The sequence below is a fragment of the Phlebotomus papatasi genome, chromosome 3 (genome assembly GCF_024763615.1).
Source record: "Phlebotomus papatasi isolate M1 chromosome 3, Ppap_2.1, whole genome shotgun sequence".
NCBI lineage: Eukaryota > Metazoa > Arthropoda > Insecta > Diptera > Psychodidae > Phlebotomus > Phlebotomus papatasi.
This window is the reverse complement of record NC_077224.1, coordinates 80489454-80516354: the sequence shown is the minus strand read 5'-3', so window position 1 is coordinate 80516354 and position 26901 is coordinate 80489454. Positions and strand designations below refer to the sequence as shown.

Genomic DNA, 26901 nt, shown 5'->3' with positions numbered 1-26901 from the left:
TTCATACATCGATGATTTGGTGGAATTCCGCCTTTTTTTCACTGGCGATTCCCATATTAGATTCATTTCCTGAAAAAAAATATCTCCATGATATCAGTGTGCAAATATTTCACTTTGCATTGCTTAAAATATTGATTTTGGCTTCGAAAATTATTCAACAGTCGGTCACTTTTATTCCTACATTGTGCTCTTTTCTTAACTCGAAAAAGAAAAGACACCTCCTAGCCCCTGTACCATGCCGTGCAGAGAAATCTGTAATGCGATGTGTGTGAAGTGTAGTCATGTATGCTTGAATAACATAATAAATTCTCTTACATCATCACTTACACTGTTATGTAGTTTATGTAGTTGCAAGACATCAAATGCACGTCATTGTTGATTAATAAAATCTCTTCTTGTTTTGCTTTTTTATGATCAGCACCGCGGGAAATAGCCAGAATTCTCTCTCAATTATGGACCCTAAAATGAGGGGGTTACTATAAAGCTTCTTTGCGTCTATTTGATTTGCTATTTTTAAAGTGAAACCGGTAAATGGAACAATTTTGACTCTCTCTAAACAAGACCCGAGAAAACACCGAGATTGACAATTTCCTTCGACATTTTGGCGCGAATGATGGGAAGAGTACCAAACTAAGTTAAAAAAAAATAAAGTTATCTCTTATTTGTGCGATGAAACCAAAGGAATTTCGTGAAGTTGAGTTTACACAGAAAATATCCCCAACTGTATGTTTGGAGTTTAAATAGCATTTCTTGTTGAGTTTTAGGATTTTTTCTCGCTTTTGGCATATTTTTCACTCAAACTATCTTGCTATGTAGAACAGGGTGACTCTTGGGAAACTTTGAAAAAAATATATATACGCTTTTATTAGGGAGAAGTAACTCTTATCAATATTTATCAAAGTAGAAATAGGAAAGTGTCCTGCCTCTACCCATTAGGATTCGATTCAACTGGGGACCACTCGCTGCCACTGAGATACAGGGGAGGCTTTTAGGCTTCGCACACGTACACGCTCTGGCTTCGAACACTTCATATTTTTCCCGGGTCCCGATCAAAATCCCGAACGCCAAAATCCCGAACACCAAAATTCCGAATGCCAAACTCCCCAAAGTCAAAATCCCGAAAACCAAAATTCCGAATTCTTGAAAGTGTAATAGCTACTTCCACGATTGAGCATGGGCAAAAAATGAACGTTCGAAGCTACGGTATGTGCGAAGACTGAAAGCCTTTCTTCCTTCCTTGATTTTTTTTTTTGAAAAATCGGACCATATTTGATCCCCAGCAAGGTTTAACTGAACCTTTCAGGGGATCAAATATGAACCCCCTGTTCAAAAAATCTACAATAAATCCTTTAGTTATTTTTTTCAAAAGCTTCAATAATAATAAAAAACAAAGATTTTATTTAATTAATATTTGAATTAATATTAATATTTTTTAAAAAAGATTTTTCCTCAATTCTTAGATACATTTAGATAAACCTTAAGGCTTCTAATACGTTGGAAACAATTTTTGTCAAAAATTGCGATTTTGACGGATGTTTGATGTTTCCGCCTGCAGCGCTGCAGGCAATTTCCTTCAAAAAAGCAAGTTTTCAAATCAGTCCTATCGGGAATTTGGCAGAAAACGATTTTTTTCCTAGCAACCATACACCGCGAACGCTCGCCGATTCTCATACGAGTAAACTATTTTTCGGAATTTACTTAACATTTGCCAACATGTTTTTGACGTTTTACTGTCAATGACAGTCAACAAGCTAATATTTTAGTAAAATTAAAGTAAATCTGTATTTATATTGGCTAATATACAATTCAAATGGAAAATAAATGGTTCGAGTCCCATAATTTGATAAGTCCACGTCAATGACGTATCGCATCTCGTGATTTGGCATTTTGGTTGGTTTTACGATCTTTTGAATGACATTTTGCTTAGATGCCATTGCAAAAATGGTACAGTTTTATGAAAGCGAGTAAACGTGACGACTATGGCTCTAAAGTAGACTTTCTCAAATTCGGGCATTTGGGACCGAAATGTCACCCGAATTGGAGAGAAATTCGGACATCACATTGTTGGAAATGCAACGATCTTTTGTTTACCTGCATACTCATGTTAAGTTTACATACTCATATTAATTGTAAATTTCATGAAAGCACCTTAATAATGCAAAATCCCATCACAACTGAGACAAAACATGGCAAATTTGAGCATATTTGCTTCATTCGATATTCATAATCGATCTTGAAAAATGTCAACAAACTGTTTTCAAATTTAACTGCTGCCCAAATTAAAAAGTAGACCGATCTTAAAAGAACCGAATTAGCGAGAGTCTACTGTATTTCGCTAATAATAAATGAAATGTCAAAAATATCATTGCTAAATGATTTTGTGTATCTATCTATTAGTTACTTTTTCCAGCGCACAATAGGTTTTGTCTTGTAAACACGTCTTCAAAACTCCCTTTAAGATTCGGCCAGATAACTAATTTTAGAGGCCATTTAGGATAACTGCACTAAATTTCGGCCAGGTTGCAATTTCGGCCATTTCTTCCTCAAATTTCAATGATTTTTTAAGTTTTTAAACTCTAAAAATTGTACAATGTAAAAAGCAACAAAAATTGACTCCGAAATATTACGAAGAACTGACTGTCCGAAATATTACTCAAAGCAATATTTTTAATTTATTTTAAAGTATATCAAGAACGATTTTAGGGAAAACATGTTAGAGAATGTTCCAAGAAACATTCCTTAAAAAGGAGTAACAAAAAATCAATTTGTATTAAAAATATTACAGTTCAAACTTAAGACTGGCTCTTGTATGCAACTTTGCCGAAATTTTGTACAGTTACTCTACATCGTCACATCCGACTAAAGCCAATTTTAATCTTGTCGACGCAAACATCAAATGCAATATGACCCCTCGTATCGATTTGGATCGGATTTTATCTGTCCCATTTGTTCCAAAAATTTTCGGAGAAATTTGGAGTAACATTTGACATTCAATCTAACCTCAGTTTATATTTTCTTGGTGGCAAAGCGACAGAAACGAATTATTTTTGTGGTATTTATCAACTTACTTCCAAGCTAAAAGGATAAAACTTTTAAAGACAAAACCTAAGCTCTTTTTCTTTAATTCTAGAAAAAATAGTTAATTTAGGATGATAGGCTATTAAGGTGATTGATAAGAATCAGTCAAAAGACTTTTTTAAAATACTAATTGACAAAAATTAAGCTGAGATTTTCCGTTGAGTTACAAACAAAATTCCATTTAGATATTCAGAATCTTTATTTATATCGTTTCTAACCTTACAAAAAAGTCATTAAACTAAAAATCTAATTTAAACTCCACTTTACGATATAAACCCGAAAGAATAGATTTGGATTTTGGGACAGTTTGTAAAAATTTTTAAAACTTTTTAGGACTTTTTATAAAACTGAATAGATAGAACATCAAACAGTCAGTATGGTTAGACCTCTAAGGATCTCCAATCAATGAGCATAAGCCCTCAGTGTATGACTATTTGAAAAAAATCTTTACTTCAAAATTTTACAGGCTAAATATTCTACAGGATCAGCCTAAGTCTATTTGGGTCCTAAGATGGACTTATTCGGAATCATGTCTATTTTGGAATTTTGAGATTTTCTCCTTGTTTCCAGAGGAAATTAAAACCACGAAGAAGTAGCTTCTTAGTTTTTTTCTCTTTTTCCCATCTAAAGCCATTAGGAAATCTCAAAGTACCAAATTAGATCTGATTCCAAATTACCCCGTCCTACTCTATAAGTATTCTTTCAATTTCTTTTTCTGATTTCCAAAATAATTTTCGGATTTTTGAACAATTTGAAAATGTGAGTTACGTCTGAACCACCCTGCATACTTCCTCGTAGGAACGTTTCACACGCATAACTTTCCCACCGCCAGAATTTAAGAGGATTTGTACGAAAATGTGAAATAGGGAAGGTTCTAACAGTGCAGAGAGATATTTCAGAAAATATCATAATTATGCAACTTGTGCATGAAACTATGCCATCGACTGTTTATGGAATTGGTCTCTCTCTCTCTCTCTCCTGGGTATTGCGGATCAAGAAGAGGAATGCGCGTCAATTCTAGAGCGCGGTAGAGATGATTGGGAATGGGAAGGTGTATGATCAATATTGTGTATGTTTTCTCGTGGCAATCATAAAATATGCTGGGAGAGCGTCCGGGTTCCGCGTTGAGCGGCAATTTGGCTGGTGCCCCATTCGGGAATTTCTCAGCTTCCACCATCAATTATGTGGCCATTCTCCCGATAGATTCAATCTGCACACATGATCTTCTCGTTCTCCAGAGCTTGAGGGGTTAGAGGGGACTGGAGAGGTGGCCAGGGCAAAGAAGTTGAAAATTATGGTTGGAGCAAAAGAAGGTCCAAAACCAAAACACACGGTTCAACAAAAACGCGATGGTGTGGCTGAGAAAAACGCGGTGAAGAAGGATTGGGAATGAGATGTAATATAAAGCAATAGCCTGGAGGTTCATCTGGAGAGAAGCTGAAAAATCAGTAGAAGAAATTGTTTGTGTCGTGACCAACGGGTAAAGGGAATGGAACGAATTGGGATATGATGCGGGATGATGTGTTTCATGAAAGTTGAGTGCTCCGAATTTTTTAAATAGCGTCCCAAGACCAGCATTTCTTTATAAAGCTTTTTTTGGACCCTGGGCAGAGGCAAAGGAGGAAAAGAAGAAATAAAAAAGCTCAACACTCATGCAGAAAATTGTACATACCAAATGCCCGATGGGGAAGGCACATGGAGAGAGGAAGAGATGAAGAAAGAAAAAAAAAACTATGTTAAATTACTTTCCACACGATCGAGAGGAGTGAGAGAGAGATTATGGTCCATAACCTTGAGGTGTCAGTAACCTCGGCAGCATCTTTCGATAATCTCCAGTAGTTCGTATCGGTTGCCGGAGAAAATCACACAATTGTGCAAAGTGAGCTTGTGCCTGGCTTTTGAGAATTCGGTTCTGGTGACTTCTTCCCATTCTCTTTTCATCTGCCATCCCAAGATCAACTCCAATCACCCAGCATCTTCCCTGCCAAATGGGTATACGTGCCTCTCTTCTGGGTGTTTGGGCACAAGCGGAAATTTCAGTGTTTATTGCATTTAATTAATTTCTTTACGACTTGTCCACGTCACATGATCATTTGGGAAGTCTCAAGTTGTTTTCCTCATTTATGCCTCTCTTGGACACTTCTTCGAATTTCAACACAAATTGATTTTTATTATCCACTCTCACAAGTTCTACATAGTTCTTAGGGCACGATGGGGTAATTTGTAACAATGTCTTATTTGGAACTTTGAATTTTCTAACAGTTTTAGATGGCAAAAGGAAAAAACAACGAAGAAGAGTACACAGTAAAAAAAATTTACAAGGATAATCGTTGGTTTGCTTTTTTACCACGATTATTCTTGTAAAGTTACAGAAATTATGTATTTCAACAAAACGTGTAATCTGAAAATGTGTAATTTAAATTTTATGTAATTGTAAACCGTGTAATCAACTGGGAATGATTACACAGTTTTGTATATTTTCTTACATATTTCGTGTAAAATTACACAGTTTTTTAAATAAAAAGTGTACAAATTACACAGTTTTCAGACAAAATGTGTAAAAATTACACAGATGCGTATTAGTACATATGATGACATGTTTAATGTAAAATTTACAATGACAATCATAGTAAAGCAGCCAAAAAATTTTTACTGAGTACTCTTGATTGTCTTGTATTGGACTCAAAATTCCAAAATATCATTCCGAATTACACTATCTTACCCTACAGTGAATATATGCTAGTTATTTTATCGCTATGTATACAGCTACTTAACATTCTGCACTAAAGTTAAAAGTGCTACGGGGTAGTATTGATATAGTCCTAACCATCTTAACAATTTCTAAAATATTTCTTCTTCAAATACAACGTTTTGTTGAAAGTAAACAAGCCTTGGATTTACAAAACTTATTCGTATTTTAACAATTTGGCTTCATAATCATAAAAAAAAATTAGTAATTCAGTGAAAGTGAGTACATAAACGAATTCTGATCACAAGGGATGCATCTATCGCCGGCTTCAGGATATATCTCATCCCGACTGAAAGATCCCGAATTAGGGATATGTAAAACGGTCTTCAAACTAGAGGTTTATCCCATTTCCTGGAAGGTTTCTAAATCTAAAGACAATTAATAATTCAATCCTAAGTTAATTCATTCCAAAATGTACTGATTGATGAGAAATTAGAGCAGTAAAGTCGTATAGCTAAGCCTTAAGGCCCAAATTGACTCAGGCTGATCATCACCATCATTATTTTCAACCGCTTTTCCCTATAAGGGGCACGGGCCTATAACTTCCAGTTTAGCAATCCACGTCCGCCGATCCTCCGCCACTTCAGGAAAATGTTCAGATTCGATCTGGACGCGCTCCAAAGCAAGGTCCTGAATTTGATTCAACCACCTTGTTCTCAGGTCTGCCCCGAGGTCGAGGTCTCCTCACAATGGCTTGCACTCAGGCTGGTCCTCACGAATACTTATACGGGCTTCAGACCTAAGGCTTAGCTATCTGGCTTAACTCCTCTTATTCCTCATTAAGCATGATATTTTAGGAAATTGTTGTTTAAGATTGAATATTAAGGGCAAATGATTCATTAGATTTTGAAAAATCAATAAAATTGCTTGTTATTAAGAATTTTGAGACCTTCGAGAACTTGGCTAAACCTCCAGTCTGAAGCCGGCAATAGCCTATAAAATTTAGCAGTAAAGGATTGGATAAAGGAAATTTATGTAATGGACCTCTGATTGATGAACCTAAGTTCTCAGTGTACAACAGTTTGGGACAAATCTTTATTGCCAAATTTTCTAAATATTCTCGAGGATCAGGCTGAGTGGGCTGAGTCTCTTGGAGCCCTTCACTGAGACAAAAAGGGGGTGCGATTAACTTTTTTTCTCGTAACTTTAACACTTCTTAGGTCTAAAAATATATCAACATTTTTAATGTTAATTTTACACCTTTCTGAAGGCAAAATTAACATGAAAAAGGGTAACTTTGACCCCCAATACACCTAAAAAGGGTAATATTTACACCGATTTTGGATCAATACTGCAGGGTAAAATTAACATTTCCGGAATGTTATTTTGACTTTTTCGGATTTCTCTCTGTTAGGTCTGAAGCCCGTATAAATGTTACTAACATTACTACTCTGAAAAAAAGTTTTGCAAAATTAACGAGAAAGGTTGGAAAGTTTTGTCAAATTGGTAAACAGCATCCTTTTGACAAAATTTTAACAAGATCCATTTGTTCCATTAACCAAACTTTTTTTTAAAGTAGGGAGAAGCGCGCTACCTTCGGACAACTAAATTTTTCCATATTTTTAACGCGTTTGACCTACGAGTCGTTTCGGCAAATTTAAGGCAATGGAATGGCTTATTAAAATAAAATATTATAATGGTTCAAATTCATTTATTATTAAATCTAAGAAATTAAGTTTAAGGGATCATTAGCAAATTTACTCTTTTAAATATTTTTCTTTCCTGATATCAGATTATTTTTTTGTTATTAAACTTAACGTTTTCTAATAAAATTTTACAATAAGTTTGAAATTTTAACACACGTTTTGTCAGATACTAAGAAAATTCAAAGTTATTTATTTTTTATCATATTATTATTAATTATTTACCAATTGAAATTACTTAATATAAAATTTCTTAGAAATTCTTATTACAATAAATTGGAAGTACTTCAAATTCAAAGATAAACCAATAATAATAATAATAATGCTGGCCCAACATTCCATGAAGGAACAAGGCCTTCCCGCAAGAGATTTGTAATATTCCAATCTTAAGGGATAGTGCATTAATTTAATATTTCAAAATGCCACTCCTAATGTATGAAAAACATTTGTCACTCTTTCAGTGATTAATATTAGTTTTCTCTCAAAAGGTTCACAGAATGATTGGTGAAAAGTGTCTCGAGATGTGAGTGTTTTTTGCCCCCATTCAAGTCAATCTCACGCTTGAGTGGATTCCCTTTTTAATCCCAATCCACCACAGATAATGATTTTACAAAGATCATCCAGTGAATTATTCAATTTCTCTCCTGACTGAGCCCATATCTTGTGAGATGGCTTTTTTTTTGTGCCTCTCCTCCTCAGAAACTCATTTGATTCCACAAGGAATTCCTGCAGAGGATGGAATGGGGAGATGTTGAGAGGAAAAAAAAGGTGAGATTCTTAGATGTTGTGATTCATAAAGCGGAAATCTTTAGAAGTGACTCTACCTTTGGAGTTGAGAAATTCATCGTTTTGGATTGTGCCAGTGCAAAAGAAAGAAGTTGCTCTTCTAAAATGTTGAAATGTTTTTGTGTTCTGGGTCGATTAATTGAAAATCCGTTTCCCGGTATTTCAGCTTTGGATATATTCAAGAGGTGTTTGTGTATTTGTGTTCACATGGGGGGCTTTTGATAGTGTCTCTCTCTCTCTGGGTATCCAAGAGTTGAACACTTGCCCGATCTGTCAAGGAATTCCACTTTTATTGCTCGCGCCCGATGTACAAGTCAAGAGAGTAGAAGTTGAAGAGCCAGGTATTATTTGTGCTTGCCACTGCGGTTGCTCTCTTGAGAATGGAAGTGTCTGTATGTGGCGCACACGCTTAACTTTGCACAAACACTTCCGCATACGTCATCCAACTTCTGAACTGTGGTTCGCACTGTGCCAGGCGGAAGTGATGAGAGAGGACTTTTTCGTGCCATCACCAGATATTACCCCAGGGGAGGAATGATGTTGCGGTCCTTGATTGAATGGAATGAGATGCCATCTGATGTCTTCTCTGGTTGGAGAATTTTGTGGGCAGGAAGAATAAAAACTGGATCCCCATTGTTTCTCTGTGATTAATTACATAATCACAGCTATTGTCATATTGCCGGTCAGTCAACCTGCTTTGATCGAGCTCATATTCCCAAGGTATATCGTTTGTACTTTCCTGATTCCTAAGATGATTTGCTGCTGAAACCAATTCGACCAGCCGGATGGTCGCAGTACTCAATGTCGCTAAGATATTATGTCCTAGACACATCTCACGACTTAAGCCGAGAGACGGCTTAACGTAATTATAATCAAAGTAATGATTTGATTAAATTCCCATCACTTTTCCAACTAAGCCGTTTCTCGGCTTAAGCCAGAGACAGATTAGTTAGAAAGTGATGGAAATGTAATATGATTATTATTTGCATTATACCGGGCGGCGTTAAGCCGTCTCTCGACTTAAGTCGGAAGTATGTCTAGGGCATTCGCTTTCTCTTAAACCTTAAAATAGGTCAAATAGACCAAAAACGGAATATTTCGATCGCTCTAAATAAGAAACGAATAACTCGCAGTATGCAATTTTAAGGCGGTCTTCAGACTTGAGGTTTAGCCCAGTTCTCAAAGGTCTCAAATAATAATAATAGGTCTCTTCAATCCTAAATTAAATTTTTCCAAAAAATCGTGATTTATAAGAAATTAGAGCAGTTAAGCCATATGGCTAAATTAGTGGCTGAGATTCTATATGCAGAGCATAGGATATTTGAGATTTAAGATCTCTATAACTTTGAAAGTATTTGTCTTTCAAGTACATATAATATTCATAGAGAAGGTAGAGGGTATTAGGAAGTTTCCAAAAAGCGAATAAAACGATAATTCCAAAAAAAATCAGCCATTGGGATTTGTTTTTCTGAGATGTCTTTGAAAAATTTACATTTCGGTGGTCATGATAATTCAGAGTAGAAAAGATTAATTAGAAGTATAAAAAAACAAAAGGGCAAATTTGTTTAACTAGTGGATTTTTGAGTTCAACTGTGAATTTTTGCATAAAAAGAAATTTTGAATTTTGGCAGAATGTTATTCAAAACATTGTCATTTATGGTGTTTTTTTTTAATACTTTTGGTTTTGTATATCAAAGTTGTGATCAAGGAAACAAAATACCCATCATGGTGTGAATAAGTGGCTCTCTCAGAGTAAACTCTGAGCGGCAATCGGCAAAATTGGCTCTTTTGGTTCTAAAAATCGATAGATCGACACAATTTGGTCTGAGATCGATAGATCGGCATCTTATTTAGCAAAAATTGACAGATCGGCACTATTTTAGCGAAGAATCGGCAGATTTAAATGGCAGTTCACTCTTTTGAAGTACAGCCTTCGTTTAAACTCGTGTGGGTCGCTTAAACTGTGATTTGTTAAAAATTCATGTCGCGGAATTTATGCGAAATTTCCATGGAATTAACAAATCGTCACGAGATCGACAAGTCCGTGCAAAATTAGCAAATCGGCAATTTTTTTTACAAAAGATCGGCAAAAGTCAAGTCCCTACAGGTGAATTTTCAAAATTTTTAAAAATGATGACACATACTTGAAAATTGTTTCATCGGTATAGGACATTTTTAGGAAAAACCCATTTTTTTTTAAATCTTTAAACTTTTTGTTCCATAATTCTTTAAATTTCCGGGTTGGTTTTCTTTAAACCCTTTGTTTTTAAATTAATTCTTTTTTCGAAAACCAAACAATAATTTCAAATTGCATATGTGATATAAGTCCAATAATACCGTGGTCTAGTTAATAAGCCTAAGAGAAAATTGAACTTTCACGTTATTCCAAAATTCTAGAAGTTGTTTACTCCAATAGAACCATTAAAAAATTTTTTGCTTTTATTTTCTGTTTTTGTGTTTTTTGTTTAATTTTCATAAATAAATTTAAAATACTGTACCTTTAATCGAATTTAGATAAGAATGAATATGTTTTTTGAAATATCTTTAATTTTATTACTATTTTGTTTTCAAATTTGTAAAAAAAAATAGGCCAAAAGGTCTGGTACTTTTCAAAATTATTTTTTCAGTTTCAAACAGAAAATTTAAAATTTTGTATTTTGAAAATTTAAAACGAATGCTTTTTTTTGGAAAATGCGTACCGTTACAGTTTCACGTGTAGAGAAGACAATCTTGTCACTTTCTTTGTAAAGGTCACGTCTGATACAGGGTAAAGGGTTCTTAGCGCTATGGCCTTAATTAATATTCAGCAATAGACATTACTTAAAGCCATATCGATAAGATGTGAATGGTAGGTTTCATTAAGGACTGCGCTGCAGGGGGTTATTTTATGGGCTTTTTTAAAGGTATGGAATCGTTCTTTATCGATTAAGTGAGGTGTTTATATTTTTCTTTTATATTTTTCTAAGTTGTCTTAGAAAGTGTTATGAAAAGTTTATTGTAGGGATGGTAGGGATCATTGAAACCTCTTTAAAACGATGGCAAACTATTAAAATGTACTCAACTGATTCTCAATATATTTGTTTTCTTTTTTTTTAATTCTAATTACTGAACTTATAGTTCTTTATATCCCAATATCGCAATAAATTTTGTTGTAAATATCTCAGATTAGGGTTTAAAAATCAAACCCTAATTTTATATTTTTTTGTAAATTATTTGATAAATTGTCTTTGTATTTTAAAATGTACAGTAGGCTCAATCGGCTCTTTTTCAATCGGGCACAAAATTTTGTTGACAATTTCACGTTTGATTTTAAAGCAAATTTGATCAAGTTCGCTGTAGTTCCTCTTGTTTTATTTTGATTCATTATATTTGAGAGCTTTTTGTGATATTTACAATGATTTTGATGCCCAAATTTCGTGATAATTTAGATGACATTTTGCCCCATGTGCCCGATTGAGAGAGAGTCTACTGTAATCCCATGAAATATTGCCAAAGCACCGTGGGATTATCAAAAAGAGAATCATAGCTCCCGTAAGCCAATGCAAACTTATCACTAGGTTTTCCTCTCAAGACGCAGAGTCACTCTCCTCACCAGTCGGTGACTTTGGCTTGAGTCTGATGCCGACAGCAAGTCACACTGAAAGCCGGAAACAATTTATTTGCAATTTGACCTCGGTATATGTCTGATTTCTCGTTGTTACCCAGTCATATTTTTTCCCGCGCGCGAGCATTATTTTATAAAATAAAATACACAACAACCGGCCACAATTTTATAATAAACTTAACTCACTGTCTCGTAAGTACAATTCTTCTTCATTTTTTTTCTTACTTTGCGATCTTCTCTCTTCCTTTATCATCTTCTCTCTATTATTCGCGCAATTTGCAAAGTGGAAAGAATTGTAAAATCTTGGCGCGCAGTTCCGTCAGCACAAATTACGAAGCATTTCAGAAAAATAAAAAAAAACAAAGTTTCGGAAGAATACTTCTTGCAAAACTTCTCATACTCATTCCACAGATGAGATACTTCAAACCCCGAGATTCTTCGATGATGATCTTGCCACTTTAGTTGAGATTAAGTATAGGAAAAACATATTATCTCCACTATCTCATTTACAGTAATATCTTGTTCTAGATGCAAGTAAAAATAGAGAATAGGAAAAAAAGGCAATCTCTTAAGACAATTGCCAAGATTCTCTTCCTACTTCTGCGGGGTATGATGATGTCTTTCAGCAAATGTTTGAAACTGCTTGGTATCACAATAAACCAATGTAAATAAACACTTGAATGTTTCATTGAAATAATTCATGAAATGTTCATACAAGTCATTTAACTTCCATGCACTTGCGATAAAAGTATGCTCTTTTATCGCATTATAGCTAAATTAGTGCTAAAAGTGTTTTTCCTGGTTAACCTATCACGGGGTAATTTTAGATTAAACATTGGAGGACATGCAAAGACCTTTTAGCACCTCTAAAATAATCTAAAGTAATCTAAACCTGCATTTTATTATTGGCTCTTTGAGGAGGGTTATTAACTTGGAGTAAAACACTGAGAAAAAAACGGGGGTGCGAACTTTTTACCTCATAACTTCAAGACTTTTTAGGTGTAAAAATATATCAAAATTTTTTAATGTTAATTTTACATCTTTTAAGGTTAAAAATAACATGAATAAGGGTAATTTTAACCTCTAATACACCTTAAAATCATAATATTTACACCAATTTCGGATCAATACTGCAGGGTAAAATAAACATTTCCGCAATGTTATTTTAACTTTTTCGGATTTCCCTCAGTGAAGTAACTAAGCAGTATTTTGATTATATGAAATACTCAGAGCAAAAGGTGCCTATCGTATAAGCATTTCCTATTTGCAATATCCCTTTCTTGCCCTGAGTGGGCATATGATCTCTTACAGGGAATTACAGGATGCTAGTAAATCGTATATTCCACTAAAAATTTCGTAAAAGTTTGTATGTTTTTCACAAATCTTGCTCGTAACATGATCTCTTGACGAACATTTTTTGTTGCTTTACAATTTTTTGTTCATAAATATTCGTAAACACGCAAAGAAAATCCTAAAATTTTGTCATTTGTTAGTAAAGTTTTGCCAGACAAACAAAAAAGTACGATCAAATGTTCGTTAAAAGAACAAATAATGTTCACTAATTGATAATGTTACGAACAATGTTTATTAAGTTAGGGGAACTGTACCAAATTTCGGCCAGCTTGCTATTTCGGCCACTTTCCCTGTTTCTCAAAATTCCTCAAATTTTTAGTTTATAGAGGTTATATAATGCAAAGAGGAATCATAATAATGTCTGTTTTGCAAATTATATGATATGGAAAAACCTCAGAAGATTTCCGGAAGGGCAATGAACTAAGAAAACTAGGTTGGCCGAAATATTACTCAAAGCTATGTCTATATTTTTATTATTTTAAAAAGTATTAAGAATGATTTTAGAGAAAACCAAAACGATAAACTATTTATAAGGTTCTAAGGAACGCTCCTGAAAAAAACTCAATAAACAATTCTATTTCTTTTAAAAATATTACATTTCATACTTAAGACTATGATGCTTACATGCAACTGTGCCAAAATGGCGTAGGGTAAGTGTGCCAAATTCCGGCCAGCTTGCAATTTCGGCCGACTTTTTTGTTCCTCGAATTTCCATGAATTTATAGTTTTTACTTACTCTAAAGATTATACAATGCAAAAGAATAGCAAAAAATGTAGGTTCGACAAACGAGATGACGTGAAAAAGATATTGGAAGAATTTCCGAAGAGCAAGGAACTATGAAAATGAAGGTGGCCGAAATAGGGCACCAAAGCTATGTCTATATTTTTATTCATTTTAAAATGTATTAAGAATGATTTTAAAGTAAATAAAGACGGTAAACTCTTTACAAGGTTCCAAGCAACACTCTTTCAGAAGAAAGAATTAAAAAGATCAATTTGTAGTTAAAATATTACATTTCAAACTTGATACTTTGACGCTTGCATGCAACTATGCCGAAATTTGGCACACTTACCCTACAGTTACTCTAAATGTACATAAGCTAAAACTTATCGGTTATGAACTGAAAAATATAAAATATGTCTGTTAACTTAAAAAATAAACATTTTCCCATAAAATCGAAATTTAATCATGTAGATGTAAATTATCTAGCATCTTGCAGTTTTAGCATACAGTTTTAGAACACAGTGCATACTTGCGTACGTCGATTTTGTGTTGATGCGACAGAGAATCATGTCAAATGCACTTTGTAGTAATTTGTATTTAGTTAGCATTTTTCTTCTTATTAGGTCAGATTCTTATCAATCTCACCTAGTGCAATCGTAACATTATTTTGACATGCAGATAATGATCCCAGTATTCCATCATTTTCTTGAGGAGACCCGTTATGAAGCCGGCGACAGTCAAAATTGAAAGTGGTTATGATAATAAATTAATTATTTTGACGTATGAAATACTCAATTTTGGATTCATAAATTGCCAGTATGGTTCACAAAGTTAATAATACTTCCCTATATTTTTATATAATAAAAAATTGACTTCTATTTTAATATTGTCTTTGGATCTGAGAGAATGATTTTAAATAACTACCCGCAAATTTTTAAATTAAAAAGTATTTTTCTTTTAATAAGAAATGAGCGATGGTTATACAGTAGAACCTCGCTATAGGCCATATTTGGTTCCAGATTTGACACTTGGGTCGCACTATAGTCCATGTCATTTTTTAAAATTATCAACGACTTTTACTATTGAAATTGCTCGACGGCTTCAACTTTCTTTTGCGATTGTGGTACTTGTTCTCGTTCTCTTCATTATGGATTACAATTATCACAACTACTCAATAAAATTTGCCAAAAATATTAAAATAATTATGACAACATTGCATGTCGCGTACTAAAAAACATAACCTAACTTAAAATCAGTGTTTTGAAATCAACGGTCGATAAATTGTGGACTATAGAGCGATGGCCTATAGCGGGGTTCTACTGTATGTTTTTAAAACATAGATAATTGTGCATGGCCCATTATTTCAGTATAATCACTTAATTGAATTGATAAATCATTTTTTTTAAAATAATTATTGCTATAATTCTTTAAATCATTCTGCAATATAAAACAGCATAAAGCAACCTCTGCCCCCAGAGCCAATGAGTTTTCTGGGAAAAACTATTTATTAAACAATTGTCATCATAAAGCAGTGATCTTCCTGAAAATTGTTGACAAATGATTGAGCAAAACATAAATAGAGACACTAATTTGATAAATTAATTCAGTACACTTGCATTGAGTTCTTTTTTTGCCATTTAACCCTTGAACAGGGAAGAGCATAATTCTTCTGGCGACTTGTGCTATGTGCGGAAAATAGTGCTAAAAGACAAAAGAAGGAAAAACAAACATTAGAACCAAGAGATAGTGAATTAAAGTGGAAAGAATGGGGGAAAAGAAAACGGGAAATTCGCGCAATAATTATGAGAATTTTGCAGTGTTATTGAGTGACTAAGAATGCGAGTGAGAATACTGACAGAGATTGCAATAATAAAATAGTAATAAATATAGGAGTATAGCATTTTTTCTGCTCTTACCCATAAAAATAGAATATCTGATAATTTTTTTAATCTTCCGCTACCGACAGCTAAATGTACACAGAGCTCAAGTGGAAAATATTTGCATGATAAGTTGTGAGTGACGTGTGATTTTCTCTCTTCTCATATTTCTGTCGGTGAGATATTTTTCCCCCCATGTTCTAAGCCTTTCTCGAAAATTAAATGCAAAAATGTTGGAGCAATAGAATTTTTTTTTAATTCTTGCTTCGCAATGGTCTAGGCACTTCCTGGGACTAAGCGCAACGACTGACACGGAAGGTGCTGATAGCTACAACTGCTGGAAGTGTCTCTTGGTCACGACTGACTTCCGGGATTCGGTATCACATGGCACTGCTATGTAAATTCCCTGGCGCACAATGTGGACAGTCAAGAAAATGTGAAAAGAATGCGCGAAAATCGACACACAAAAAATTAACCGAGAATCGGAAGTGTTTCTTTTCTTTTTTGTGTGCTAAAGTCTCTTCCGCATTTTACCAACAAAATTGCCCCATCTTCCTGAGTGTCTGGCATAATGGTAGGCAGGTCGCGAGTGTCTGGCAGTGACATTGAATTTGCAATTTACCCAGTCAGTGTTGGGTATCTCTCTCTTGGGTAATTACTCCGCATACGGTGACGTCTGGGCTGTTTTTCTTTGAGCTTGCCTCTGAGACTCTTGCGCGTGCGATTCCACTTCCAATTTGAAGAAAAAAAAATCAAAAGAAACTTCAATTTCCACATCTTATATTTGCTCACGGCAGAGAGCTTTTTTTTCTTGCCTCTCTTGTGGCATTTTGCTGCATGAGAGCATAATACCAACATACAGCATACGGAAAGTGAACTTGTCGCCTTTTCGCAAAACTCTCCTCATACCCAGTAACACTGACTAAATTACTGGTTTTGCTAATTGCGCCGTTTTATTCTCAACAACTGCTGCTCATACGGTAACAGGTAACTATAGGATTCTGGATGAAAAATGCGGAATATCGACCTCTCACCTACTTGAGATTGTCACACGAGTTCAAGGAAATGCATTTGGAGTCACACTGCGTTTTGAATTAAACTCAGCACAACAACGGGCAATTAATTTTGCTTATGCGTGCTTCAGACTTGAGGTTTAAATGCACTAAGGGCAAGTAGGTTAACCCTCTAACGGGTAAGACCGCCTCCAGGCGGTCTTCACAAAAATCACATTTACAGCGACAATAAAGGTTTTATTTATTTAAAAGTGCTATAGTGTCCTCGGTAATAGTCTTATAAACATCTCTTGAAAGTTTGAACTCATTTTTACTCTTCGTTTTGTTGTTATTCCCAGTTTTGTGTGACAGGTCAGAGAAAAAGCAACAAAAAATATTAGTGCAAAAAAAACTCATTTCCAATTTCCATAAAAATACCGATTTAAAGTTATCTGACTAAAATAAATTTATTTTTTACTGAAAGATATGTCATTCTACTTTGTATATTTTATTTAAAAAATTTGGAAAAACTAAAAATGTAAATTTTAGAAGCAAAAAGAGTTTCAAAAAATTTTTATATTCTCTCATCTAACGCCTAAACTAAAAGAGATAATGAAGAATGGATGGTTTTTTCGAGTTTATTCGATCATAATTATCCTAGAAAACATTGTTTTAGAACTTTTTTCGCATATTAAAGAAAACACCGTTAGAGGGTTAAGGTTGATCGACATCCTATGCACTCAGACACAGGAAAAAATATTTCCTTAAATTGTTCGAAAAGGTTTGTGCACTCCTATCGGGGAGATTGCGAAATGCTTGTAAATCGTACAACCTACAAACAAGTTCGTAGAAGTTTGTAATTTTTTCATAAACATTGATCGTAACCTGATCATTTGACAATAATTTTTAGTACTTTTACAAACATTTGTTCGTAAATGCTCGTATACACACAAAAAATGTTGGTAACATTTAGTCACTTTTTCGTAAATTCTTGTTTGTCTTGCAAAATTTTACGAACAAATAACAAAATTTTACCAACATTTTTTGTGTTTTTACTAATATTCACAAACAGATGTTTGTAAAAGTACTAAAAAAGCCCGTCAAGTGATCATGTTACGAACAGTGTTTGTGAAAAAGTACAAACATTTACGAATTTGTTTGAACGAGCATTTCGTAAGTCCCTACTAGGAATTCACAAACATTTACGAACAATTTTACAAAATATTTTTTCTGTGCATTTGGAGTTTGATTCAATAAAGCTATCTTGACAAAAAGGTAAATGCGAGAGTAAATGACTTTCAATTTTCACAAAAAGCCGTTGATGTTCGAAAAAATCAAAGTCAGTTTTGAATTTTCGAACTAAAGTTTCGCACAAATTTATGAAATACGACACTAAGAAGCTATTAAAAGACCCCTGCTCATTGAATATGAGGGGAATTAAATAGGGCAATGATATTATAAAGTTATGAACTTAATTAATTTTCCTTTTTCTGACAATAAATTAAAGATCTGACACTTGTGAAATTTCGAAATTCGAAAAAAATACATTAGTCACCATGCAGACAAAAGCAGAAGTAAACTGTAAACCTTTTTTTCTTGAAAAAACTCCACATAGGAATGCACGGATTCATTTGTTCCCGAAATGATGACTTGTTCTCGAAAAACGGTCGAGAAATTACTATGAATTTGTCAAATATTGAAAAATAAGTCAAATGTTCACGAAAAATTAAACACTGCACAGTGCAGACAAAACCAGAAATAAATAGCAAACCTTTTTTCTTGAGAAAACTCCACATGGGAGCTTTTGTTCAAGAAATGATGACTTGTTCTCGAAAAATGGTCGAATTTTTCAGAATCGAAAGCCCTGAATTTGTCAAATATTGACAAATAAGTCAAATGTTTACGAGAAATCAAACACTGCACAGTGCAGTTGACATGCTTCTCTGTCGCATCAACACAAAATCGACGTCCATGTAATTTTTTAAAATTATCAACGACTTTTTGTATTGAAATTGCTCGACGACTTCCACTTTCTTTGCGATTGTGGTACTTGTCCTCGCTCTCTTCATAATAGATCACAATTATCACAACTAGGGTAAAGTGTATAATTTGGAATTAGTGTTACAAGTTGGACAATTCGCCGGTACAAGTTGGACATGGCTTTTTTCTTGATAAATAAAGTACAAAATTTGTTTTTAAGCACAAGGAACCAAATTATAAAACTAAAGCATTAAAAATATACAAATAAAAATGAAGTACTAAATTTATCAAGACAAAAAGCCCTGTCCAAATTGTACCATTGTTCAACTTGTACCACTGTCCAACTTGTACCACTTTACCCTACTCCATTAAGATTGCCAAACATATTAAAATAATTATGGCAACATTGCATGTCGCATACTAAAAAAACATAACCTAACTTAAATTGTGAACTTAAATGTGAAGCAAAACCGACGGACGATTTGAGGATTATTATCTTAAATTTTCCTTGAAAGATTCCATTTTCCGACGAATTCTGATATCCCTATCACAATCTATGATCAAAATGCAAAAAAAGAAGCGAAAATAAAATTTATCAAAGATAAATATTACTTTTGAGATATCTAAGATAACATGGAGGATCCAACAAGCTCCATAGAAAAAAATAGCCAAGCCTCTTCTGAATTATAACCAAATTGTTTAATAAAGTGATAAAGTTATGTACACAGGATAAACAATTGCTACAAACTTACGTACGGTTGAGCTAAAATAGCCATGCTTTTAAAGAAATAAACCACGCTTCCTTTATGACCACAACTTCCTACATTAAAAAATCTTGATAATTCTGATGTAAATAATAGGATTAAATTACATAAGATTAATTGGAAAAGTAGTGTAAATTTTGTATGTATGATTTTATATGGTAGAAAGAATAAGCAAGCGATGCCACGTCCCTGCTGAAGGCCCACCTACTTTTTAGAATTATTTCCACCATTCCTTCTGATTGTCATCCATGATTTGTAAAGTTTCTGAAAAGAAGAAGATAGCAAAAGAAGCTGTTACCATGCTTCGTCTGAAGCCACGCCTCTTTGTAAAAATTGTCCCCTCCCATAACCTTTTATTTTCGTTATTTCCAAAATTATTGGAACCATTGCAAAATTGAAAAACATTTGTAGAATTTCTGTAAATTTAAACTATTTCCGATAATCATACTTGGCCTGACCTTTTCCTTTTTAGTAGAAAGGTCCCTGTGGTTACTATTTCTCAAAGGGGCGTGGTCTAAAATTACTTTTGGTAAATCTTGTTAAGCTCTAATACTACTCTGTAAAGCTCTTCAGAACTTATTCCAATTGAAGAATAAATCTTAGATTAATCATAATCGTCATCATTTTCAACCGCTTCCCTATAGGGGTCGCGGGCTTAGGTCATCTAAGCTAGTAGCCCACGCTAGCCGATCCTCCGTCACTTCAAGAAGGCATTTACGATCAATCCCAAAACTCTCCAAGGCAAGATCCTAAGTTTGATTCCGCTACCTCCTAGATCTGACGCGAGATTAATCCTTTTAAGATATTTTAAAACCGATAATTATGATCATATGAATTTCTTCCTTGAGGAAAATCAAAAGCATTCCAGTAACATTTTCTGATAAAATTCCACTGAAAAGAAATTCTTGCATCTTAATTCTGCATGAGTGAAGTTCTCACCATGGCAGTGGTTTATAGGGGATATTCTTGGGTTTGATAGTGTGAAATGTTGGAATGGACAACACCGGAAAAGACAAAAGCAGATGACGATTCGTGGCGGGAATGGGGAGATGAGAGAGTGCGAGAAATATCTTCCGCAGCGGATTCTGTGGTTTGTACTGGCAGAAGGAATGACTTCATGGCTATGCTATTATGTTTTTGTTTCCGCTCAAACCGGTTCCCCATCATGAGGAGTCCAAGACACAGGGCAAGAGACAGAGATGTCTTCTGGGTGAGACCCAAGACGTTTCAGCAAGAAATGAGGTGGAAAGACGTGGAGGAGGCATTGCCACAAAATTGATCATCGACCAGATGAACAAGTGATTCTCGTTCAACTCCAAAGGGGGAAATATCTGTTGATGTTCTACATTCAATTTTCTGCTTTTTAATCTTTCTGAGGTAGGGTAATTCCCACTTCTGAACGTGTTGTATTCTGATCTTTTTTTTTCCTCAGTCAAAATGGGTGTGAGATGATTGTTTTTTTTTTTGTTTCGAGTGAATTTCTGAAGAAGTCGATAGTGGAAGATTGAAGGAAAAAAAAAACTATCCAACTTTGTGCTTAAAGAAATCAATACGATATATTTAACATGCTTCCTGAACTCAAGCCCCAGAGAACGTGTTTTAGTGTATGGCGTTTCGTCACGATGTAGTCGCGAGTATTTGATGAAATTGAGCGGGAAATTCTCAAGAAGTTCCACCGTGATATTTCCTCGAGAGTGTCACTTTCGTGTCCAATTGGCTGCTGGTCGCGAGAATGTTGCTCGAGGAAGTTCAATTCTTGCACATCATTGACAAGCCATTAACGGGAGATCCGCTGCATCGCGATATCGTGCCTAGATCAACTAACAAGATCACGATGGGGAGGCAAAACCCAGAGAAGTCCCGGGGCACGCTTAATGATTATAATAAAATACCAAGAGTGATGAGGGAATTTAATAAATAAACCCGCAAATCGATTGCATTCGAAGAGTCACTTCGGTGGAACACAAATAAAATTCTACTCATGCATTTCCGCTAAAACCAGCTTTGGCGGATGTATTATGACTTTTATACGCCTTTTTTTGCTCCCTCTCTATCTTCATTTCTTCTTGTACAATTCCAATCTCTGCCTATCTGCTCACAGAAAAAAACTTTATTCTCCAAATGCACCAAGATCATTCTATTGGAATTTCCGCTCTAAGCGCTGGCTTTTCGCTTTTCTTCCAGGAAACTCTTTCACACTTGGATCACACAATGAAACTACTACCGATACCACCACTGCCGGCACTTGGAGCTCCGCCACCACTTGGTATCTGGGGACAGGCTTCCGAGATGCTCTGGCGATTTCCACATGTGCCCAACCCACTCAATCCGCTCAATGAGCTCAAGACACAGCTTCCTGCACAGTTGACGACAGATCCACGATTGTGGACACGGGAGGATGTCGGGGTGTTCCTGAGGTGGTGCGAGAGGGAGTTCGATTTGCCAAAATTCGAAATGGATCTCTTCCAAATGAACGGTAAGCTAAAGCTGCATTTTTAGTACATTATGTACGTTCAAATATTGAAGATTTTTCTGTACTGTATAGTGTTTACCGATTAGATCTACCATGTCTAACCGACTAGGACCGTTCTTAAACATTCGAATTAAAGTCACCCACATCTACAGAACTTTACACATTTTAGTACTTGATCAGAACTTTGTGTACTAAAGAGGAAAATGTTCCTAAATTTAGTACACGGACCACTTGAAGCCGTAAACCTTCGTGTACTAAAAGAAAACCTTTTAAATTTGCCATTGACATTTGTGTACTAAAAAAGAAATTGTTCATAATCTTTCAAACTAAAATCAGAATTGCCTCTTTCTGTCAAATAGAAATTGAATATTACAATTCCATTTAACAGAAAGAGACAATTATATCTAGGGAAGGTAGGCATGGTTCCCACAGAGTGAACCTTCAAACGATGTGAATTTTCTATTTGTTTTGCAAAGAGCTAACTTACCATTTTTCATCTCGTCTCATGACGAACTAGCTCTTTGTAAACAAAGAGAAAATTTGCGTTGTTTAAAGGTTCACTCTGTGCGAACTATGCCTACATTTCTCTAATTTGATTCTGAAAGAATTAGATGTAATTTCAATAGATAGAATTTCACTAAATTGAAAATATGTACCAGCGCCTTTAATATAATATCTAAGTACTAAATACTAATTAATCTAGTACACATATTGTTCTTTACTGTAATACTTGCCCTTTATCTTCATAAAATGGACAGAAAACTCAAACATAAACCTAGTTTTGTTTAGTACTTTATTATTTTTTAGTACTTGAAGTTAATGTTTGTGTACTAAAATAAAACCTATACTTAATTTGGTATAATAAATGTCCTTTATTTTAATATTTTACATAAATATTCAATCATAAACCTAGTTTTGTTTAGTACTTAATTATTTTTTTTAGCACTTGGAATGAATGTTTTTGAACTAAAAAGAAACCTGCACTTAGTTAATTTAGTATACAAATTATTCTTTATTTTACTTAATACATCTGATTTGAATATTTTGTTATTAGGAAGAAACTCACATCTACTTATTTTAGAATAATACATAACCTTTTATTAAACCCACGTATTTGTGTACTAAAACGAAACCTATGGATACTCAATTTATTACAAGAATAATATTGAAATTGAAGGCTGAATTTGGATCCTAATGTATTAATACCTAGTCCATTCAACACTTAGTTAATCTTTTAATACCTGAAGTGAATATTTATGTACTAAAAAACTTCTACACATTATTTGATATAAAAGTATTCTTTATTTTAGTATTTGACATTAAATACTCAAATATAAACCAAGTTCATTTTGTACACAATTAATTTTTCCACACTTGAAATGGATAATTTTGTACTAAAAAGGAAACCTACACTCAATTAATTTGATACACAAGAAAATTATTTATTTTATTTAATATTTGACTTGGATATTTTTTATTACAAGGAAACTCAAACCTACCTATTTTAGAATAATTCACAATTTTCATTTTACAACCTAGGTTTATATGTACTAAAAGGAAAACTGTGCATATTTAATTTAGTACAAGAATAATATCCAATTTCAGGTCTGAATATGATTCTAAATAGGATAGACATATTGGAAACATTTGAGAAAGAAAAGTATCTGAATTTTGATTTCATGAAATTTTCCTGATCTAAAAGGGGAGCCATAAAAATTTAAGTTCTTTACTAAAATCAGTATAAACTTAGAATAAAAACTTAAGGTCAGTATTAAAACGAATAAAATTGTTTTAGGTTTTTTAAAGATATTTTTAAATTAGGTTTTTAAAAATAAAAAATATATTTTTCCATTTTTCGAAAAAAAAAACTTAAATTTATAGTATTTTTAAGGAGTTTAGAATAATTTATGAATCAGATAAACTTTAGTACTGATCTATACCATATAGTATTATTTTAAAAAATCCGTACTCCTTTTAATTCCCAGTTATGTAATGTGAAATTATCAAGTCAGCGTCAACAATAAAATTCTTTGCCATTTAACTTTAAGTCACTAAAAGAATATTAAGCAACAACCCTAAAAAGCAGTAAAGTGAAATTTGTGAGCAAAATGTACTTCCTCATTTGTTTGCGTATTATCTCGCATAAAAATAAAATAGGAATCTTTTATTTTGTTACTGTAAAATTTTTGCTAACAACACTGACTAAATTGGTCCCATGTGTGAGCTCTTGGAAATGGAGAATTTTGAGGAAGAGCTATTCACATAAAATTTACATTGCTGATCAGTTAATATTTTTTTTTACTAAGAATTTTATATAAATTTTATCGCATGGCGCGATAAGAAAAATCACGAGTTGGCTATTGTAGACTTTTCTTATGAAATACCATGATTAATGGCAATTGTACCTAATAATATCGTAAGAAATACTTAATGAAAACAAATATTGATGTTCGCAATCACGCTCAAGATTCCACAGTAAAAAAAAATTATCGCTCTTGATTTTATTTAAAAATTCTGAGAAATTGTAAATAAACTTTTCGCAGTGTTCTGGAAAAAAAGCGCAATAGCACACAAAATCTTTTGCTGATAGTTTATCACGACGACAGAGGGGGTAGTTATTTTACAGGCGGTGTACTAATGAGGAATTCTGAGAAGCCCCGTGTTACGCAACGTGAGCCATTGTACCGAAAAATCGCACAATTGTCTGATTTTTGCATGATTTATTTAATAGGAAGTTATTATTGAGTTATTGTGGCATCATGCAAAAAGTCAGCTAATGACCTTCAGGCTCAGGTGTTGTATCCACAAGCTAATTCTCTATAATAAGCTCGTGAATGAGCTTTCGGAAGCAACATCTTCCAAAATTGTGCTCGCGATTTATGAATGCTATGTCTCGACTATTTCAAATTCGTTAATACCACTTTACTCAGTTTCTAAATGTGATATTTGTCAGATTTGTCAGTATTTAGTGTTATTTATATTTCGAGTTTTCGCTGAATTTCTGGAAGATGACCCAAATGTGATCTTCTTTGAACGCGACATTTATTATGTCATTTAAGTCGATTGAATTAATTAGATGTAGGTGGACTTTAACAGGTGTATTCAACATAGAAGAACCTATTTTATAATATAAATTTTACAATGAAAAAATCAATAAAATTTAATTTAGGTCGATCCTAAGAAAAGATTCGAAGTATTTTATCCCAAAATTTTTCATTTTTAAGATTTACTCAAAATAAGAACCTGGGGTAAAAACCTTAACCTTAAGACCTGGGGTAAAAATGTCCTAATTCAAAATCATTTCCAAACACTTTAACTAAAAAAATACGCGAGTGTAAAATGCTTCTATTGGAAACATATTAATCCAAATGGACACAAGGGAAAGTTTCTAATTGCAGACAAACAGTGTAATTGAAACCACGACGAAAGGCTTCCAAAGCCCTGTTCAGTTGCTCTTGAATGCAGGATTTGTTCTTATTCCTGGTCATTTCTCCTTTCCCGTCTAAAAAAATAAGAAAATCTCTCCAAAAAGTTATATTTCCGGTTTCCGGGGTTTCCTATTGAAGCATTTGCAGACACTTCAGAAAAACCCTTTTTGTTCACGAAATAGTAAATTATTTCATTTGAAAACTTCACATACCGTTAACAATATAGATTAATACTTAATTTAACTAAAATTAGCCAGAAATATGACATAAATGTTAAACAAAAGGAATAAACAACAGTCACCTCATTGTGATTTTCATTGGAAAACATGGTCGACCGATGAAAAATTCGATGGTTGAAAGGTACACTTTTAATTTTTCTGAGAAATTAACAAATTAAAATTTGTAAATATTAATGGATTTCGCTTTATTTAGAGCAAAATTAACTAAATAATGGAACTTAGGTATAGAAAATATATAAATATAGCAATTTAGTACTGTTGTTATCATGAAAACAGTGACGTTTCCATTTGTAGTAGCGAAAAATTTCCATTTGGAGCAGGTTTTGAATTAGCTTAATTTACCCTACTGTAAAAAAACCTTGGTCAAATTAACAAGAAAAATTTGACAAAAGGGCGGCTGATAGGATCTTGTTAAAAGTTTGTAAAAGGGATGTTTTCCCATGTACAAAGAGCTATCCTACATTCGGGTGACAGCTGTCAAACGCACGAGAATATCAAAGAATCTCTCTTCTCGCTTTATCTAAGACCTTCCGCTTTATCTAAGAGTTTCTTAAAATTTAAATACAATTTGATTTTGAAGTGAAAAAATTATTTTTTAGCCCTTAATTGACACTTTCGTTATTTATTGTAGAATATTACGGTAGATATTGGTAACAAATATATATCAAAATAAAGAAGACAAATATTATGAAAATTTAAATAAGAGTAAATTAATTTACAAGCTTTAGTTGTTTGTTTAACAGAATGGTATAAAATCAATATTTGTTCATGAAACAGACAATTTAACCTCGCTTTTTAGGTTATGTTATAATTTAATGTCACTAGGACACCAAATAACCTCTATCTGTTTTAGTTTTTTTTTTTTAATTGAAAGCCTTATTGAAACTGCGATATAAATTTTAATAAATTTCTTAAACTTTTTCCGATTAAAATCATAAAATTGTGTCTATATTTTCGGAAATTTTACAACCCTGCTCCGTATTATAGTAACTTGGTTATGTTTATCATAAATACCAAAATAACCTCTTCGGCAAGTATATAAATGGCACTAATTATCTTATGTCAGAAATAAATGAATAGTGATTCGGTTTTACAACTGCAGTCTCTTTCTATTATTTTCATGAAACTTTTATTTATTTAATTAAATAATTTGTTTATTTTCTATTGAATGTTTATCTCTGTTTTATATTTTACTGCTATTCCTAATGCCT

The 26901-nt window shown here is 33.5% G+C and overlaps 1 protein-coding gene across 2 annotated transcripts in view; it reads left to right on the top strand.

Annotated features, from left to right (window-relative positions):
* LOC129805946 (ets DNA-binding protein pokkuri) overlaps positions 1–26901 on the top strand; it is a 72330-nt gene that overhangs the window by 34670 nt on the left and 10759 nt on the right. For both annotated transcript variants that reach the window (XM_055854236.1, XM_055854237.1), the window contains exon 2: positions 21735–22026. In XM_055854236.1, the coding sequence (XP_055710211.1) occupies positions 21762–22026 (265 nt within the window). In that variant the 5' untranslated portion in view covers positions 21735–21761. The remainder of the gene's footprint in view (positions 1–21734; positions 22027–26901) is intronic.